The sequence below is a fragment of the Pseudophryne corroboree genome, chromosome 1 (genome assembly GCF_028390025.1).
Source record: "Pseudophryne corroboree isolate aPseCor3 chromosome 1, aPseCor3.hap2, whole genome shotgun sequence".
Lineage (NCBI taxonomy): Eukaryota > Metazoa > Chordata > Amphibia > Anura > Myobatrachidae > Pseudophryne > Pseudophryne corroboree.
The window spans coordinates 422,374,476-422,395,213 of record NC_086444.1 but is presented as its reverse complement, the minus strand read 5'-3'; the positions used below and the strand labels follow the sequence as shown (position 1 = coordinate 422,395,213).

The window sequence follows — 20,738 nt, the reverse complement described above, 5'->3', positions numbered from 1 at the left end:
CCTCTCCTACCAGACCCAGTCTAGAAACGGTGCCCGAGGAGACGGACAACTTCAAGAGAAGAATTTTACACAGATAGTGGCGAGATTCACACCAGCTCACACAAACAAGGCAAAGCAAAAGCTGAATAACATTACTGAACCAAGTAACAACGCAGTACGTAACTAAGAACAAAGCAGTACTGAACCAAGTAACCACTGCAGGATAACGAAGCACTGGGCGGGCGCCCAGCATCCTCTACGGACTACGAGAAAAGGATTTACCGGTAGGTAATTAAAATCTTATTTTCTCTTACGTCCTAGATGATGCTGCGGTCCACATTAGTACCATGGGGATGTACCAAAGTTCCCAGTATGGGAGGGAGAGCGTGGAGGCTCCTGCAGAACTGATTGACCAAACTTTAGGTCCTCAGAGGCCAAAGTATCGAACTTGTAGAACTTAGCAAACGTGTTCGACCCTGACCAAGTAGCCGCTCGGCAAAGTTGTAAAGTCGAGACCCCCTGAGTAACCGCCCAGGTAGAACCCACCTTATGAGTAGAGTGGGCCTTAACAGATTTTGGACATGGCAATCCTGCCGTGGAATATGCATGCTGACTAGCGAACCTGATCCAGCGAGAAATCGTCTGCTTAGAAGCAGGACACCAAATTTTCTTGGGATCATAAAGGACAAACACAGAGTCCGATTTCCTGTGACGAGCAGTCCTCTTCACATAGATCTTCAAAGCCCTCACAACATCCAAGGACTTTGATGTAATCGAAGAGTCTGTAGCTACTGGCACCACAATAGATTGGTTGATATGAAAAGCCGACACAACTTTTGGAAGAAATTGCTGACGTGTCCTGAGCTCAGCTCTATCTTCATGGATGATTAAGTAGGGGCTTTTACAGGACAAAGCCCCCAATTCCGACACACGTTGAGCAGAAGCTAAGGCCAACAATGTTACAGCCTTCCACGTGAGAAACTTGGCCTCAGCCTCCAGTAAAGGCTCAAACCAATCTGATTGCAAGAAATGCAACACCATGTTAAGATTCCAGGGTGCCGTCGGCGCCACAAAGGGAGGCTGGATGTGCAGAACCCCTTTCAAAAAAGTCTGAACCTCAGGGAGGGCAGCCAATTGTTTCTGGAAGAAAATGGATAAAGCCGAAATCTGGACCTTTATGGATCCCAAACGCAGGCCCATATCCACACCTTCTTGTAGGAAGAGGAGAAACCGTCCAAGTTGAAACTCCAACATAGGAAACTTCTTGGACACACACCAAGACACATATTTTTTCCAAATGCGATGATAATGTTTAGACGTTACTCCTTTCCTAGCCTGTATCAGGGTAGGAATAACCTTGCTCGGAATACCCTTTTGGGCTAAGATCTGGCGTTCAACCTCCATGCCGTCAAATGTAGCTGCGCTAAGTCTTGATAAGCGAACGGCACCTGTTGCAGAAGATCCTCGCGAAGAGGAAGAGCCCTCGGATCTTCCAGCAGTAAGTCCAGAAGATCCGCGTACCAAGCTCTCCTTGGCCAGTCCGGAGCAATGAGAATTGCCTGAACCCTTGTTCTCTTTATGAGCTTTAGAATTCTTGGAATGAGTGGAAGTTAAGGGAACACATACACTGACTTGAACACCCACGGAGTTACCAGGGCATCCACCGCCACTGCTTGTGGGTCTCTTGACCTGGAACAGTACCTCCGGAGTTTCTTGTTGAGACGTGAGGCCATCATGTCTATTTGAGGCACACCCCAATGACTGGTCACGTCTGTGAACACCTCCGGATGAAGGCCCCATTCTCTTGGATGGAGATCGTGTCTGCTGAGGAAGTCTGCTTCCCAGTTGTACACTCCTGGAAGGAAGATTGCTGACAACGCCAATGCGTGCCTTTCTGCCCAGAGGAGGATTCTTGCCACCTCTGACATTGCAGCCCTGCTCTTTGTTCCTCCCTGTCGGTTTATGTAGGCTACCGCAGTCACATTGTCCAACTGTACTTGAATGGCCCGATCTTGTAGAAGATGAAACGCTTGGAGAATACCGTTGTACACGGCTCTTAGTTCCTGAATGTTTATTGGAAGAATGGCTTCCTGATTTGACCATCTTCCTTGGAAGGTTTCCCCTTGGGTGACTGCTCCCCAACCTCTGAGACTTGCATCCGTGGTCAGAAGGATCCAGTTTTGGACTCCGAACCTGCGGCCCTCCAGAAGGAGAGGCATTTGCAGCCACCAGAGGAGAGAAATCCTTGCTTTCGGCGATAGATGTATCCTCTGGTGCAGGTGTAGGTGAGATCCCGACCACTTGTCTAGGAGATCCAGTTGGAAGAACCGAGCATGAAAACGTCCGTACTGTAGAAACTCGTAGGAGGCAACCATCTTCCCCAGAAGGCGAATGCACTGATGAACCGATACCCGGGTAGGCTTCAAGACATCCCGGACCATTGATTGTATCTCAAACGCTTTCTCCACCGGTAGAAACACCCTCTGCAATTCCGTGTCGAGGATCATCCCCATGAAAGACAATCTCTTTGTCGGCTCCAAATGTGACTTTGGAAGGTTAAGGAGCCAACCATGTTCCCTAAGCAGATGAGTCGTGAGAGCAATGGACTGCATCAACTTCTCCCTGGATGATGCCTTTATCAGCAGATCGTCCAGATATGGGATTATGTTCACTCCCTGTCTGCGGAGAGCCATCATCTCTGCCATCACCTTGGTGAATACCCTCGGTGCCGTGGAGAGACCGAATGGCAGTGCCTGGAACTGATAGTGACTGCCTAACAGTGCAAATCTGAGATAAGCCTGATGCAGCGGCCAAATCGTAATGTGGAGGTACGCATCCTTGATATCTAGGGATACCAGAAACTCTTCCTCCTCCAGACCTGAGATCACCGCTCTCAGAGACTCCATTTTGAATTTGAACTCCCTCAGATAAGGGTTTAACGATTTCAAGTTCAAAATCGGTCTGACCAAACCATCCGGTTTTGGTACCACGAAAAGGTTTGAATAGTAACCCATGTGTTGCACATAAGGTGTGTTAAAGCAGATTATTTATCTTATATAATACCCTTTATGAGGTCTAAGAACACTGTACGCTAACTACGTATGAAGTACCGTAAGGGTACGCACGTTGCGTAACAATCGCTTAGCCGTGGTCGAGACGCTCAAGCGTTACGTTCGCTCACGGCCAAGAGATCACTGGCAGGCACGCTATTGGCTGCCGACTACCGTAATGATTCGCTATAGCGATGCGACCGCTCGAGACCACGAGGAGATCACCAGCGGCGCATACGCTCACAATGTAAAACCTTTATATCTAAACCATAAACAGTGTATTATGCAGTAAACCCTTTGTGTAGTGATATGGTGTAAATGCAACACAGTATAACCTTACTAGCTTAAAAGCAGTTTGAGTGTCACCGACGCTCTGAGAATACTTAACTCTATAAGAAATACACAGATACCTGGGTTTAGGGTCCAACGCCTAATATATATATATTTTGAATGATATACTTGCAAAAGAATTAATACAAATACAAATCATACACTACAATATAACATAGACTAACTAACCAGGTAACTACACAGTAAATACAATATAATTAAGTTTAAGAGAAAAATGAGAGAAAGAGAGGAGAAAGATATGGCCCATAATAACAAGAGAGAAACAGTATGATTACGGAGAAAAACTTACGCACAAAGGAAACGATCGCATGCGCCTCTGGACATCCAGCTCCCGATTTTCAGCAATGATAACCGTTGAAGAGTGAGAGCTGGATGTGATCGGCCTTTCTATTTATACCCCACACACAATGCAATTCAATGGTCCCTACAATCTCATTGTTCATTGGACACAGGAATTCCTCCTCGCATTATAACAAAAGGTCATAGGTTGATTCATACAGGTGGGCTGTGACTATTTCCAACAGCTCAGGTGGGAGGGAAACTGGGTTTCCCGCCGCATGGGTAATAAAGTGCAAATAAAGTAAATGTTCATAAACTTCTTATGTCCATAACTATTCGCACGAGCGATTGATCTGCTTCAAACCAACACCGGAATATTTCTAATTAAATATTCTTCCGATGGATACTAAACACCACTGTATTACTCCTGTCTGACCCTTCGTATCAAACAAAGAGGGATTTCTCTGTTCATGAACATTCTATATTAACCAAACTTTCAGAATCTATCAAAGGGACCATGATCTAAAAAATACATTATATAGTGAAAATATGTAATGATTGAGTCGCACGCTACGATCACATAAACTCTACCGTAAATACGCATACCGTGCGCCTGCGGGTGCCCGCGACTGTGAGTATGCGCACGTACGGGAGAGCGTACGCATGCGCAGCACGGACCTGTGTGAGGTGCAAATATGGTAGTGTGCATAGAGATATTTTTCTGACTTTGACAGTCCACCCTTTGGCAGTCAACAATAACTGCCACTTCCTGAAAACATTTCAAAAAGAGAAAAATATATGTTAGGGGTTAATACATTTACATGGTTGGGTAAGGGAGGAGAGGAGAAGGTAGGAAAAGGGTATGACCTAGTGAGATAGCAGAAGCATGTGTGTATGAATCCGTGCTTGGGGGTCATGTATCATCGTGCCGTACGTGTTTTAAATCAAGCTTCGAGGTATTGCGAAGTATACATTTGAATTCCTTCTTATCCCGTGGTACGGGTCTGTGGATGGGCTGTCAAACTTTACCGAGCTCTTTTCGGCTTTGGTTGTAACAAAATGGGGGAGCACATTGTAGTTGATGATACATGAATGGGGAAGATATGTGATTGCTGATATCTGTGCCTGTATTCCCTATCGACTATGTGTGTCATTACCTGAGGGTTGTAGAAATGAAGAAAATACATAATTACGGTAAATGCGGTGGTATTCTATGTCAGGTAAATGTACATTCGTCGATTGAGGTCTTGTTTGGTGTCTGTTGAATGCAGTCTTCTTTGTGCTTTTGCTCATAAGGTGCGAGCAAAGCTGTCAATGTCCATAGATTTACAAAAGTGTTGGGCTAGCGTAATTTTAAAATTTCTAGGGAAACTGGGGATCCATGGCATAGTTCATCAAAAATCTGTGTATTAGGTTGTCAAAACTTCTTCTTTAATCCATCTGTTGTCTGTATATCGGCTCATCAAATTCCTCGTCCAAGTGGGTCTTTTTACCTTGGAGGAAACGGAAAAACAGGTGAAAGAAACGGACCGTAGAAATCGCATTTTCATCACATCATTGTTTCTACATTTGGGTCATAAATCAAGTCCATTGGAATTACAGTTTCCTCACTCCTTAAACTCATTACCCTAGTACGACGATTGCACCTCATTAAAGCCTGACCGCATCTAAATATCAAACCAATCGTTATGATAACACCTAAGATACATAGGAGAAACTTCCCAACATCCATTATGACTCCTTGAGCCCAGTCTCCTAAACCAGAGAACCAATTTCGCGGGTTCAACCATGACACCCAACCAGTCAGCTCATTACCTACAGCAGCAAGAGTGAGATTGTGTCTCCTGCGAAATTCCCACTTCAGTTGGAGAATATCGTCCATCTTTTGGTCTATGACCTCGACCGGGTCCTCGGTGCTATTCGTAATATATGTGCAACATTTCACGCCGTATTGTGTTGCCAGTGTGACACAATATCCGCCTGTTACTGCTGTGAGGTAATTAAGAACCATTCTATGCTGGACTAGTTCTGTTTTGTAAGCCTGAAGTTCCCTTCCAGTATACCTAAACGTGTCATCATACATTTCAGTGATATTATCTAACAAATTGGCGAGCGCAGAAATGTATTTATAATTCAACACTCCTCTAGCGGTGTGAGTGATATCTAACGCGATTAAGAATTGAATCCCGGTGGATTCACTGATCATGTCAGAGGCCGGGTGCTCTGTTCTTTCTATCAGGTGCCGTTTAACGATGTGCTCGTAATGAGTATGAGTATAAGGAGTTTGGGCAACACGGTGTATGTCTTTCATTTTGTCATGTGATACAGTCATTACTTCAGGCAGTACTTTTCCAATATAACACAATCCTTCAGAGTTTGGGGCAAGCCACTTATACGCCTTTCTCCCGCATATGAAATATGCATCATCGGGGAGAACATATGGGACGGAGTAGGACATAACCATATTACACACCTTCCATGTGAAATCTCCTAACCCTAATTCTTCCATCTGCTTAGTACACGTATCAGGTTGTACGATATGTGCACAGTATCCTGGTGATACCTCTCCAACTCTCGTAATCCTATTTCCTAAGGTATATCTATACCGGAAAGATTTTCCTCTACTGGCTATGTGGCGTATAAGCTCTGTATCTGTAGGCATTCTATCTGCTCTGTGTGAAAAGGTCATGGTTTGATTACTCCATGACACTTCCCAATTTCCCGGCTTTCGGGGATTGGAGATGTTAAAACATAATAGGGACCTATCCACATGGTATTGGTGGAGCTTCAAACTAGGAGGGCTGGAGATATTAAACCTCCTGTCCACCGGTCTCCCACCACTTAACTCAAGTACCTCCCCTAACGTTAAAGGAAATGGTACTAGCCCTGATTTGCTATGACCTTGAGGTACTTGAGAGCATACCCAACAATCTGTTTTATTTAACACACTACCCACTAAAGAGTGATAGTCACTCAAGGGATGTCGGTCCATATGGATATTAAAACTGGATTGGCATATCTTTATGCACCCATCCTCAATGACATTGTTACAAAGCCGACAGATACAGTTTTCTTCAGCTAACAATCCTTCACAATTCCTTCTATGGTCAATGCTATCGGATCGTTTTCTGATACTCGCCTTTACTTGTTGGTTAAGTTGTTCTTGGAAAACTACGCCTCCATTTCTGTCATCAGAACCCATTCCAGAACCTCTCTCGAACTCCATGGTACTCTCGCCGGAACAGACTGCTCTGGTCAACATCATGGTCAACAGGAAAATCCGGATCACAGTCTCTTGGGGCAAGTCCATCTTGTAGGAGGAAACGGAGAAGAATGAGAAGGGGGAAAAAAATAATTTGAGGGAGAGGGGATGGGAAGTTGGAGAAAAACAATAAAAGGGAACAGGGGATCGACAACTGCTTTTGATCTTGTGGTTCTCGATGCTCAGGTGCTGCCTTAGTCCTCCTGGAACAGACACTCTAGTGATACAACCTCTACCGTCTGTTCCTTATCACAGAACTTCTCTGGATCAACGACCTTCTTACAGTGGGACGAATGAACCCAAGTCTCTCTCTCAGCAACCTTCAATGCTGTAGTGCTAGTCAATAAGACCTGGTATGGTCCTTCCCATCTGTCAATAAGGCAACCTGAGCGTAGAAAATTCCGTATCATTACATAATCCCCAGGTTCAATGTCATGACAATTACTATCTGGTAAGTCAGGAATCACTAACTTCAGATTATCATTTTGATTCCTTAACTGTTTACTCATGTTAATCAAGTATTTTACAGTCACTTCATTGTTACACTTCAAATCATCCTGAGGGTTAATCATAACATGCGGTTGTCGACCAAACAAGATTTCAAAGGGAGACAGATTAAGAGGGGACATGGGAGTGGTTCTGATGCTGTACAGTACAATGGGTAAAGCTTCTGGCCATGTCAATCCTGTCTCTGCCATCACTTTACTCAGTTTATTTTTAATAGTGCTGTTCACTCTTTCCACTTTCGCACTCGCCTGTGGACGGTATGGAGTGTGCAGCTTGCTATCAATTCCCATCAATTTACACATTCCTTGAAAGACATCACCTGTAAAATGGGCACCCCTATCACTTTCGATAATTCTAGGGATACCATATCTACATACAAATTCCTGCACAATTTTCTTAGCAGTAAACATAGCGGTATTTGTGGCCGCCGGAAATGCTTCGACCCAATTTGAGAAAACATCTATACAAACAAGTACATATTTCAAATTTCGACAAGGGGGTAATTGAATAAAGTCAATCTGTATTACCTGGAAAGGGCCGCCGGCAGGTGGGATATGGGATGGTTCTGTTGGTATTGTTTTTCCGATGTTCTTTCTCAGACAGGTAAGGCATGACATTGCTCTTTTACTCGCATGAGATGAAAATCCTGGGGCACACCAATATGCTCTTACCAACTTGCACATCCCTTCCCTGCCCAGATGAGTCAGCCCGTGAGCTGCCTCAGCTAAACATGGAAGATATGCTCTGGGGGCCACCGGTTTACCTTGTCCATCCGTCCAGAGTCCTGAGGACTCCTGGCCATATCCCTTTGCCTTCCAGACTGCCTTTTCCTGTGTGGAACACAAATTTTGCATCTCACACAACTTCTGTGTGTTGATGGTATTAAATACCATCAGTTGTGTGGTGTCTGTCTGTCTGGGGGTACCAGCTGCTAATTTAGCCGCTTCGTCTGCTCGGCTGTTACCAAGTGATATTGGGTCTTGGCTATATGTGTGTGCTTTACATTTGATAACAGCCACTCTGTCGGGTTCCTGTATCGCTGTTAGAAGCCTTTTTATGTGAGCTGCATGCGCTACCGGTGTACCAGCTGCCGTCATGAAATTTCTGAGGCGCCATAGGGCTCCGAAATCATGGACTACCCCGAATGCGTATCTAGAATCGGTGTAGATATTGGCTGATTTGCCCTTAGCCAATTCACATGCTCTGGTTAGGGCGACCAGTTCAGCAACCTGGGCTGAGTGAGGTGGGCCTAGCGGTTCCGCTTCTATGGTGCCTTGGTCATCTACGACTGCGTATCCAGTACACAAGTCTCCCGAGTCTGACTGTCTATGACAACTACCGTCCGTGTAGAACGTAAGTTCTACATCTTCCAGTGGGTTGTCACTGATGTCAGGCCTTGCGGTAAAATTTTGGGTCAAATATTCCATACAATCATGAGTGTCTTCCTTTGTATTAAATTCTCCTTCCCCACCACTCTCATCCTCCACCCTTTGTGCCTGTCCAGGCACACCTGGGAGATATGTTGCCGGATTTAATGCACTGCATCTCCTTATGGTGATGTTTACGGGGGCCATTAGTGCCATTTCCCATCTTGTAAACCGCGCTGATGAGACGTGTCTGGTTTGGGCAGAATTTAACAAGGCTGACACTGCATGTGGTGTATGAATTGTGAGGTTGTGACCTAGCACGACGTCTTCGCTTTTCGTTACTAGCAATGCTATCGCAGCAACGCTTCGCAAGCATGTGGGGAGGGATCGCGCTACCGTATCTAGTTGAGCGCTGTAATATGCTACCGGCCTGCTGGCATCACCGTGCTTTTGGGTTAGTACGCCTGCCGCGCAACCAGCACTTTCTGTTCCGTATAGTTCAAAGGGTTTCCCATAGTCAGGCATACCTAATGCTGGTGCCTGCGTTAGGCACTGTTTAAGTCTCTCAAATGTTGTCTCAGACTCGTCTGTATGCGAAATCCGATCAGGTTTGTTTGAGGAGACCATCTCCTGCAAGGGTAACGCTAGGATGGAAAACCCTGGGATCCAGTTGCAGCAATACCCACACATTCCTAAAAATGTTCTGATCTGCTGCTGGGTTTGTGGCAGAGTCATGTCTCTAATTGCTTGAATTCTATCAGCGGTCAGGTGTCTCAGTCCTTGTGTTAGACAGTGTCCCAAATATTTTACCTTAGTTTGGCATAATTGCAACTTGTCTTTGGAAACCTTGTGTCCTGTGTCTGAAAGATGAAACAGGAGCTGTTTCGTATCCTTCAGGGATGCTTCCAATGAATCAGAACACAGTAGTAGATCATCCACGTACTGTATTAATACTGATCCACTCACTGGTTGGAAAGACTGTAAACAATCATGCAAAGCCTGAGAAAATATACTTGGACTATCTATGAATCCTTGTGGTAATCGAGTCCATGTGTATTGGACTCCTCTGTATGTGAATGCAAACAAATATTGACTGTCAGGGTGCAGAGGTACCGAAAAGAAAGCGGAGCAGAGGTCAATAACAGTGAAAAATTTTGCAGTGGGAGGGATTTGCATTAGGATGACAGCTGGATTTGGCACTACGGGGAACTGACTCTCAACTATTTTGTTAATCCCCCTTAGATCCTGCACTAGCCGGTAACCCCTCCCCCCACTCTTTTTAACAGGGAAGATGGGACTATTGGCAGTGCTGGACGTTCTTACCAGAATGCCCTGTTGTAGCAAGCGCTCTATTACGGGATAAACTCCTAACTCCACCTCTGGCTTCAGAGGGTACTGTGGGATTTTTGGAGCTATCCTACCATCTTTTACTTGTACAACTACCGGAGCTACGTTTGCCATTAATCCAGTGTCCTGTCCATCTTTTGTCCAAAGTGACTCTGGTATCTGAGATGTAATTTCTTCTACTTGGGAGGGAGTCCTATTTGTCATAATGGTATGTGACATTAATTTTGACGGGGAGTCTAACATGTCTCGTACTTCCTGAGCGTGATTCTCAGGTATGTCCAAGAATACACCTTCAGGAGTACAATAAATGACGCACCCCATTTTACACAATAAGTCTCTACCCAGGAGATTGGTCGATGCCGATGCAGCCAGCAAAAAGGAATGCTTGGTATGTAACGGCCCTACTGTAATCTCGGCTGGTTTGCTAACAGGGTAGTGCTGGACTACTCCCGTTACCCCTATGGCTGGAATTGTCTTACCAGTGGTTCTCATGCCCACTGTCGAATTTATCACTGATTTGGCCGCCCCTGTGTCTACAAGAAAGTTTAATGATTTACCAGCTACATTGATTGCAATTTCTGGTTCACTTCCAAGGCTTGCAATCAATTTTACTGGCTGCAGATTACAGGTATGGCCACACCCCTATTGGGTATGGTGACCTCCCTGAATCCCGCTGGCAGCAACTACTTGTGAGGGAGTTAGCTGGGAACTACCAGAGGTTTGCCAATCTCTGTTTGGGGGGTATCTTTTTGTTTCCCCTGCATGTGGCTCATAACTCCGTTTCTGCGGACCCTGCTCCCAATGTCGTGTGTCGTGTCGTTGTCTAGGGGGTTGATAAGATTTTTGTACATTTCTCGATCTACAGTCTCGTGCAAAGTGTCCCTGTTTGTGACAAAAATAACATGTTACCACATTTGACTTACCCACAGGGTTTGGTGATGTTAACACAGGCTGTTTTGTGGTCAGGGCCTGTATACTTACTGCCATTAACTTATCACTTTGTTGTTCCCTGTGTCTGGTGATGTTCCTATCGTGATCAATAGCAGCCTCTCTCAAAGTAGCCACAGACAGACCTCGCCAACATGGTTGTGTGGTCTGTACCCTAGTCTTTAATGATTCTTTTAAACCATCCATCAGTACCGATACTGCTACTTCTCGATGGTTTATGTTTGTTTTAATGTCCTCTATGCCTGTGTATTTTGCCATTTCTGATAATGCTCTGTGAAAATACTCTGCAGCTGTTTCTGACTCCTTCTGTTTAATGGAGAATATTTTGTTCCATTTAACTACGGCTGGGAAATACTCCTTTAACTGTAAGCTTATTCTTTTTACATTGTCTTTGTTGTACACATCTGTAAGAGGTACATCCTGATCTAATCCACAGTCAGCTAAAAATTGAGTTGCGTCAACATTGGAGGGTAAACATGCTCTCAGCAATATCTGCCAGTCTTTGTTGTTGGGCTCTACAGTGTTACCTAGGTCTCTGATGTATTTTTGGCTGGCAACTAAGTCTTTTCTAGGGTCAGGGAATTCAGACACTATGGTCCTTAATTCCATTCTGGAAAATGGGCTATACATGGCAATGTTCCTCACAGGGGTGACTCCTGATGTGTCAGTTTTCCCATTTGGAACAGCTATTACCCTAACAGGATTAACTCTAACAATATCACTCTGTGTGGGTTCTACAGCCTGTGGTGAAATGGCTTCAGCATAGTGTATGGTGCCGTACTTACCTGTAGATACGACCTCACCTATCCCTCCGCTAGGGGCCCTTGTTACTAATCTCGTGGGTGGAGCTGTGCCTACTGTGGTCTCTGCTATGGTGGCTGCTAGAGAGAGCGCTGAAATTGTTGCCGATTCGTCTTCTTGATCACACTCCTGAGGAAAGTTCAAAACAGGGTACAACTTGCACGGGTTAATACTTGCATTGGTTAATTGGTTAACATTATCTTTAACATTTACACAGTTGCTAAGTGTTTGTGTGTTACACCTTAGTGCGTCATTCTCCGCAACCAATTTCTCTCCCGATATATATGGTGGCGGTGGGGCCGTGGCTATCAGTTTTCTGATTGAGTCAGATCCCGCCGCCTGAGCCAATCCTCTCTGTATGTCACCCTCCTGTTGCCACAACTGCAAATAATCATAATGCTTGATTCGTCTCTTTGCTGATTTAATGAGACATATCCTTCTCCTTAAATTCGTTAACACTTCTGTGCTGAAGCTACCTACTCTTGGGAATTTCTCCCCGTCATGTACCGTCATTCTCTCCCATTCATCACATAAAACCTCTGTGTGTGAACCGTATTTTTCACACATCACGTACCTTGCCGACCCAACTGGTCGGTTCACTGAATCAACCCGAACCGAGGTTGATCGCCCCCTACCTGAACAAGTGGCCCCCATAGTTCGAAGGTGTTGCTTTATTCAGCCAACCCTTACGCAAACCAAAATGTTCAAAATAGGCTGACGGTGGCGGTTTACCGAGTACCCCACTCACTCGCCCACGCCGACCAATACGACCTGATCACACCGATATGGTGCTGGCGTACTCGACCCAGGGCCCCTGCGACCTGAACCTCTATTTACTGGAACCTGTGAGGGTGATCCGAAGAACACTTACTCTTTCCAGTAACTATTGGTTGTTGGATAGTTCCTGAGTGAGCAGCGAACTTCCCTTAAAATAAAAAAAATTACACAAATCACGTTAGAATGTACAAATAGCGTTTATGACCTTCGTACACAAATAGTACCGGTCAGGTTTACTAATGTACACAATTACGTGCGGTACAATCGTTCAGCACATAAGCAACTAATCTTATGTACGGAGCGGCCAGTGGAATCGAAAATTGCGGCTGCGAATTCCTTCAGCCAGAGCTTGTATGGCCTATATGGGTGTTGCACCAACCCTTTCTTGGTGTTGTGCCTGTGGACTGTATAGCGGACTTCCTTGTCTGCTGTACCTGAACCTGTTGGTCTGCTATGACCTCCTGGTCTGTTACAGTATGACCTCCTGGTCTGCTACACTCTAATGCTCAAATTGTATGTTTTAACCAGGGATGCCTCCCTAGCCACCATGTACGTCACTTACACGCATGTACCTCACGAGAACTCGACTTTTCTTGTGGTTCAACCTGTAAAATTGTATACAACACACTCACTCACCACATGTACACTTTTGTTTCTATTTCTATTTCTGCGCAGAAATTTCTCTTTAGACCAGATGTGTTACAAATTAGGAGAAGGATCTATTAATTTAAATTTCGAATTTAAAATAAATTTGTGCGATTTATCGCCTTGCGTTATTTACCGCGTTGCGCTATTTATCGCGTTGAGAAGCGAAAAAAAAAACTTGTGATTTGAGTTACGTGGGCGTACCCGGACGCTCCGCTGCGTGATATACGCTGCGTGCGTCGGCCTTTGGTTTGCGTACGCAAGTCTCAGTCCTTTGTTAGAGACACGTGTACGCAAAATAAAGATCCACCGTAACACAATTTATACGTTTATCAATGTAGATGATCCTTGATCATCTACCGCGCACCACACTGACTTCGCCTTGTCTCTCAGGCAGAGCTGTGTGTTTGTCTATACTTTAACTATATTACCTTTTTACTCTTAAACTATGAAATAGCGGCAAATCTCTCTTAGCACGTTTATCAACTATACAATAGCAAACAGGAGAGTGATATATGAAAATACACGAATGAAAAGAAATGCAGATATGCGTGCGTGTGTACGCAAGACAGAAAAATAAACAGTTTTTAAAAGAGACTAGCGTGTTGTTCTTACCTCCGGTTCCCGGATTCCTTCAGCACCCTTTACTAAGAGAAGCAGACGCTTATCCAAACAGCACTACGAGGAATATGATCTCCCGCCCTTTGCTGCTGGATAATGTCTGCTGTAATTACCTAGTGCAGATATGTGAAGGACAGGACGAGCCCGCAATTGTTAAAGCAGATTATTTATCTTATATAATACCCTTTATGAGGTCTAAGAACACTGTACGCTAACTACGTATGAAGTACCGTAAGGGTACGCACGTTGCGTAACAATCGCTTAGCCGTGGTCGAGACGCTCAAGCGTTACGTTCGCTCACGGCCAAGAGATCACTGGCAGGCATGCTATTGGCTGCCGACTACCGTAATGATTCGCTATAGCGATGCGACCGCTCGAGACCACGAGGAGATCACCAGCGGCGCATACGCTCACAATGTAAAACCTTTATATCTAAACCATAAACAGTGTATTATGCAGTAAACCCTTTGTGTAGTGATATGGTGTAAATGCAACACAGTATAACCTTACTAGCTTGAAAGCAGTTTGAGCGTCACCGACGCTCTGAGAATACTTAACTCTATAAGAAATACACAGATACCTGGGCTTAGGGTCCAACGCCTAATATATATATATATTTTGAATGATATACTTGCAAAAGAATTAATACAAATACAAATCATACACTACAATATAACATAGACTAACTAACCAGGTAACTACACAGTAAATACAATACAATTAAGTTTAAGAGAAAAATGAGAGAAAGAGAGGAGAGAGAAAGATATGGCCCATAATAACAAGAGAGAAACAGTATGATTACGGAGAAAAACTTACGCACAAAGGAAACGATCGCATGCGCCTCTGGACATCCAGCTCCCGATTTTCAGCAATGATAACCGTTGAAGAGTGAGAGCTGGATGTGATCGGCCTTTCTATTTATACCCCACACACAATGCAATTCAATGGTCCCTACAATCTCATTGTTCATTGGACACAGGAATTCCTCCTCGCATTATAACAAAAGGTCATAGGTTGATTCATACAGGTGGGCTGTGACTATTTCCAACAGCTCAGGTGGGAGGGAAACTGGGTTTCCCGCCGCATGGGTAATAAAGTGCAAATAAAGTAAATGTTCATAAACTTCTTATGTCCATAACTATTCGCACGAGCGATTGATCTGCTTCAAACCAACACCGGAATATTTCTAATTAAATATTCTTCCGATGGATACTAAACACCACTGTATTACTCCTGTCTGACCCTTCGTATCAAACAAAGAGGGATTTCTCTGTTCATGAACATTCTATATTAACCAAACTTTCAGAATCTATCAAAGGGACCATGATCTAAAAAATACATTATATAGTGAAAATATGTAATGATTGAGTCGCACGCTACGATCACATAAACTCTACCTTAAATACGCATACCGTGCGCCTGCGGGTGCCCGCGACTGTGAGTATGCGCACGTACGGGAGAGCGTACGCATGCGCAGCACGGACCTGTGTGAGGTGCAAATATGGTAGTGTGCATAGAGATATTTTTCTGACTTTGACAGGTGGAACTGGAACAATGACCTCTGACTTTTCCAATTTTTGGATGGCTTCCTGTAGTATAGCCCTTTCTGTCAGTAAAGCTGGCAAGCCTGATTTGAAGCCCGGTGAGGTGGGAGTTCTTGAAACTCCAGTCTGTAACCCTGGGACACAATATCCTGTATCCTGGCATCCAGGCCGGATGACACCCATACGTGGCTGAAACGTCTGAGTCTCGCACCCACCAGCCTGTTCTCCAGGCTGTGCGGTCCACCGTCATGCTGAGGATTTTGAGGATCCAGAAGCAGGCTTCTGGTCCTGGGAACCTGCAGGTGCAGGCTTCTTGGATTTTGCCCGACCACCTCTAAAGAAGGTGGTAGGAGGCTTGGACTTTTTTGTCTTTGTGGTCCGAAAGGACTGCGATGTTGATGAAGAAAAGGGTTTATTTATAGAAGGAGCAGCTGAGGGAAGAAAGGTAGACTTACACGCGCTTGCCGTGGAAATCCACGCATCAACGCTTCCCCAAATAGAGCCTGACCTGTGAAGGGTAGGGTCTCCACACTTCTCCTGGATTCCGCGTCTGATGACCATTGGCTTGGCCAGAATCCCCTGCGTGCTGAGACAGCCACGGAAGATTTCCTTGCATTCAGAGTACCCAGGTCGTTCATGGACTCCACCATGAAACCCGCAGAATCCTGTACGTTATGTAAAAACAGTTCAATGTCACTTTTATCCATCGTATCTAAGTCCTCTAGTAATGTGCCTGACCACTTTACTATGGCTTTAGAAATCCATGCACAGGCAATAGTGGGCCTTAACGCCACTCCTGAAGCAGTGTATATGGATTTGAGCGTAGTGTCAATCTTACGATCAGCCCGTTATTTTAACGCAGTAGATCCAGGGACAGGTAAAACCACCTGTTTAGACAGTCTGGAGACAGATGCGTCAAATATGGGTGGGTTTTCCCATTTTTTCCTATCCTCCTCAGGGAAGGGAAAAGCAACCAGAACCCTTTTTGGGATCTGGAATTTTTTCTCCGGGGTTTCCCAGGACTTTTCAAATAATGCGTTTAATTCTTTAGATGCAGGGAAGGTTAGTGAGGCTTTCTTATTGTCTGTGAAGTAAGCCTCCTCAACCTGCTCAGGTGGTGTGTCAGTAATGTGTAACACATCCCTAATGGCCTCAATCATGAGCTGCACCCGCTTTGCAAGGGATGCCGCCCCCTCAGCACATCCCCATCACCGTCTACCATGTTAAGAGTCGGTATCCGTGTCGGCTTGCATAATCTGGGCAAGTGCACGTTTCTTTGGGTATATGCTACGGGATTTTGTAGAAAAGGCAACAGAACCCGACCAAGGCCATCATTCCGAGTTGATCGCAGAGAGACATCGCATCGCAAATGTGCAAAACCTAACTAACTGCGCATGCGCAAATGCGTAAATACGCATGCGCGAGCTCAGCCGTGCGACACCGGTGCAAAAATACTACAAAAAAACCCACACGTTACTCACAAACGAAAACGAGGAGTGGCGGAGGCGTGGCGGAGGCGAGACTTCGCAATGGTCCGACATGGGCGTGAAAGTGGGCGTACAGTGTGGGAGTATGCAACTCGCAATGGGCGTGTTTTTCGCAATAAAACATTGTCGCTGTTAAAACTAACATAGGAATCCATAGCAATCTTCACGCAGCAGCCGAGTAGGTCTGCAGTTACTCTGCATTTGCGAAGTGCTGTTACAAGTGTGTATGCAGTAATTAGCAGTTAATTGGAGAGCACATTCATCTGTTGGCCAATTACTTGTTAAATACTGCTCAGATGAAAGTTAGCAAACAGCAATTGTCTGAACCCACATTACATGTTTATTCTACTCACATATAAATCGCACACACTGCCAAATAAGGTTGTTGTTTGTGTTAAAGTTGGTGTGTAAAATGTTTGTAAAGGGCAGGTTTTAATGTGTGTAAGACTACTAACTGCAAACAAGTGAAATTACACAAAATGTTAATTGCAAGCAGCAACATTTTACCTAAATAAACAGACACCCACATAATGCAGCATACACTTAATTTTGGCCAGAAATTTTTTTTTTTTTTATAATATCTGACAATGTTTTAAATGATGTCCTGTTGACCATAGATAAAACTAAAAAGTGTTGTGTCAGTTTAATTAATATGGACATTAAAAAGTGGTGCAAGGCATACCTGTAGTATTTTTGTAGATGCAATTGTTTTAAAAACTTGCAGATTGTTCCCTCGTTACACAAGTGTCTATATGCTTACATAATCTTCCTGGAACTAAGATTTACATAATGCATTACCTTGAATAAAGTGCACAATTGTTGGTAAAATATGATATGTTTATTACTGTAGTAATATTTCTAAACATCAAAACAACATGGCTACACGTGAGTATCACAGGCAGAGATGGACCAAGCAGCAAGCAGATGACACTGACACAAATGAGATAGCAGAACTCAGTACTCGGCAAAATTCAGCTTCTGACAAACTGAGAAATTTAACTAACACAATAAAATATTACACACCCTGCCACACAAAAATTTGGACCCAACTGAGAAAGAATTAGGATCCACCACACAAACACAGCAATACATAGCACACTAGTAAGAGGAAGATGGCTCTGTTGTTTCTGAAAATAAGCTCACAGGCTACAATACCTCCAAACATTAATAATACATTTCACTAAGAGGGAGTTAGCCATTCTGGACACACAAGCCAACTCCAAAATAACATAGAGGCAACATGAAAAACATGGGTGCTGCCCATCTGGAGAGACATCACTTTCTTTTTTTTCGCCCCGCCTGAGGCTGTTCTTCTTGGCTTGGTCTGCGGAGCGACCTTCATTGGGCCTGCCCAGTGGCCTGTTCTTCCTGGGCAGGGGCAGGGGAGGGAGCCGATGTGGGTGGCTCTCTGCCACTGTGGGCAAGGGAGACAGCGATGGCCTGGAGCCCTTGCAAGATGTTAGTTGCAAGGCTTTGGAATGAGGAGGCAAGTTGTTCTTGTCCCTGCCTGATCTCTGCCAGACCTTGGCAGAGTTGAGCAACACCTTGCTCAACACTGGTTCGGTGCTCACTGAGCCGGACAGCTATCTGGCTTACCTCCCGGAGGACCCCGTCTTGAAATGCATTTAGGCTCTCACCATACCTAGCTATTTCAAGCAGGATCTCCGGGATAGCAGAGGGTTGGGTGGGGGGGCCAGTAGGAATCTGCAGAGGTGGGATTTGTGGGCCCACACGCCCAGACCCACTAGGTCCCTCCACCTCAGCCTCAGCCACATAACCTTCCTGTGACTCTAACTGATCACCCCCCTGTGCTGTGTTTTGTGGCAAGCAAATAGAAGAATGTGTGGGAAAAGAGTACAATAAAAAATTAATTTTATTTAAAAACATACAGTTTAATTTGCAGACAAATACGTGTGTAAACTTACCTGGCAAGTCATGTTCCGTCAGGATCTCAGGCAGGTCCGTGTCCATATTTGACACCCCTTGGGCCTCCTCATAACTGATACAGGGCATCGCCATCTCCTCCAAGTCTGTAAACTCCACAGCGACAGATGGTCCTCCACCTGTAGCCCTAGAGGCATTCCACTCCGCAGACCTCTTTGCCTTCAGGCGGGATTTGAAGTCGGCCCAACTACATATGTTTGTGGAAATAGGGGCAAAGTAGAGTATTATTATTTCTGTCTAAAAATATATAGGACACATGTTCTGCTTTTGTTTGCTATACATAACATCACATGTAACTACATTTTTAAGACAACTTAGCACAGAGAATGGACTGCCAAGATGCACTTACCGTCGTCTAACTTCCTGTGATGTTCTGACGACAGAGCCAACTTCATTCACAGAATGTGTGATGTCCCTCCAGATGCGATCTTTCGTAGCAGCACCCATGTTTTTGGGGCCTCTATGTATTTTGGACATGGCCTGCGTGACCAAAACACGCAACTCCCTCTTAGTGAATGCTGGCTGTCTTTTCTTACGTCTGGAGGTAGCCTGTGAGCTTTCTTCCTGCTGCTCCTCACCATCTTCCTCGTCACTAGCAGCTTCTGTCTGTTGTGCTTGTGTGGCTAATGCTGATTCTCCCTCAGTTTGGCCAGTATGTGTGTGTGGCAGGGTATCCCCACTTAATTGTTGGGGCTCAGAAGCTGACATTTCCCGAGTACTGGGTCCTGCCTTTTCAACATCCGCAAAGGCGGATTCCATCATCCGTCTCTGGCACTCGATGCGTTTTTTCGCCAATGCCATCTGCTGCTGCATAATGCGGTCCATCTCTGCTGCTAATTCCTCACGAGTAGCCATGTTGCAGATGTCGTCTGTACGCCCAGGTGTGTGCCTATTTATACCTACGTGCGGCGCGTTCATTCACACAGGTGTACAGTATGCTAATCTTGCTACTGATTGTACTGCTTATTTAATGGCCTGGTTTGCATGCTGTGAGTATTTTGGTGATGAATGGAGTTTGTGTTTCTGGCTCGTGCGATAAGGTGCTCTTGGACTTTTCTGAGTGAGTAATTTTAGCATTGTCAAGCATACAATTTTCCGTTTATTTGCTTTTAGCATATACACTGTATTAATTAATTTTTGCGAAGTTCCGTTTGTGAGTATTCGTGCAATCGTGTTGTTAAATGCAAGTATGTTTGTTGGTGCAATGCAGGTGTTTTTCTGATGGACTTAGTTTTTTTTTTTTCATTGTTGTTTTTTTATGTAATTTTTGCACATAACCTGTACTTTACTGTTTCTGTTTTGTGGACTAATGTTAAAATGTTGGTCTTAGTCTCATTTTGTGTCTTTTGTAGGTGTTTCTTTTTGGAGAAGGACTCCATTTTGTTTTTGAGGCCAAATTCAGGTCTTTTTTGTGGACACAGCTTGTGACACTAATTGAGTGTCTTATTTTGACGGGCAGGTAAGTCCCCTAGGCCTGTGTTTGTGTGTGTTTGTGCTAATGGGCTCTATGTGATCTTAGTCTCATTTTGTGTCTTTTGTAGGTGTTTCTTTTTGGAGAAGGACTCCATTTTGTTTTTGAGGCCAAATTCAGGTCTTTTTTGTGGACACAGCTTGTGACACTAATTGAGTGTCTTATTTTGACGGGCAGGTAAGTCCCCTAGGCCTGTGTTTGTGTGTGTTTGTGCTAATGGGCTCTATGTGGTCTTAGTCTCATTTTGTGTCTTTTGTAGGTGTTTCTTTTTGGAGAAGGACTCCATTTTGATTTTGAGGCCAAATTCAGGTCTTTTTTGTGGACACAGCTTGTGACACTAATTGAGTGTCTTATTTTG

The 20,738-nt window shown here is 44.6% G+C and overlaps 1 protein-coding gene across 1 annotated transcript in view; it reads right to left on the bottom strand.

Moving 5' to 3' along the window:
• LOC134958956 (uncharacterized) overlaps nucleotides 1-16,185 on the bottom strand; it is a 49,560-nt gene extending 33,375 nt beyond the window's left edge. Inside the window, exon 1 of the mRNA XM_063941581.1 lies at nucleotides 15,987-16,185. Within this exon, the coding sequence (XP_063797651.1) occupies nucleotides 15,987-16,185 (199 nt within the window). The remainder of the gene's footprint in view (nucleotides 1-15,986) is intronic.
• Between the last annotated feature and the right edge of the window lie 4,553 nt (nucleotides 16,186-20,738).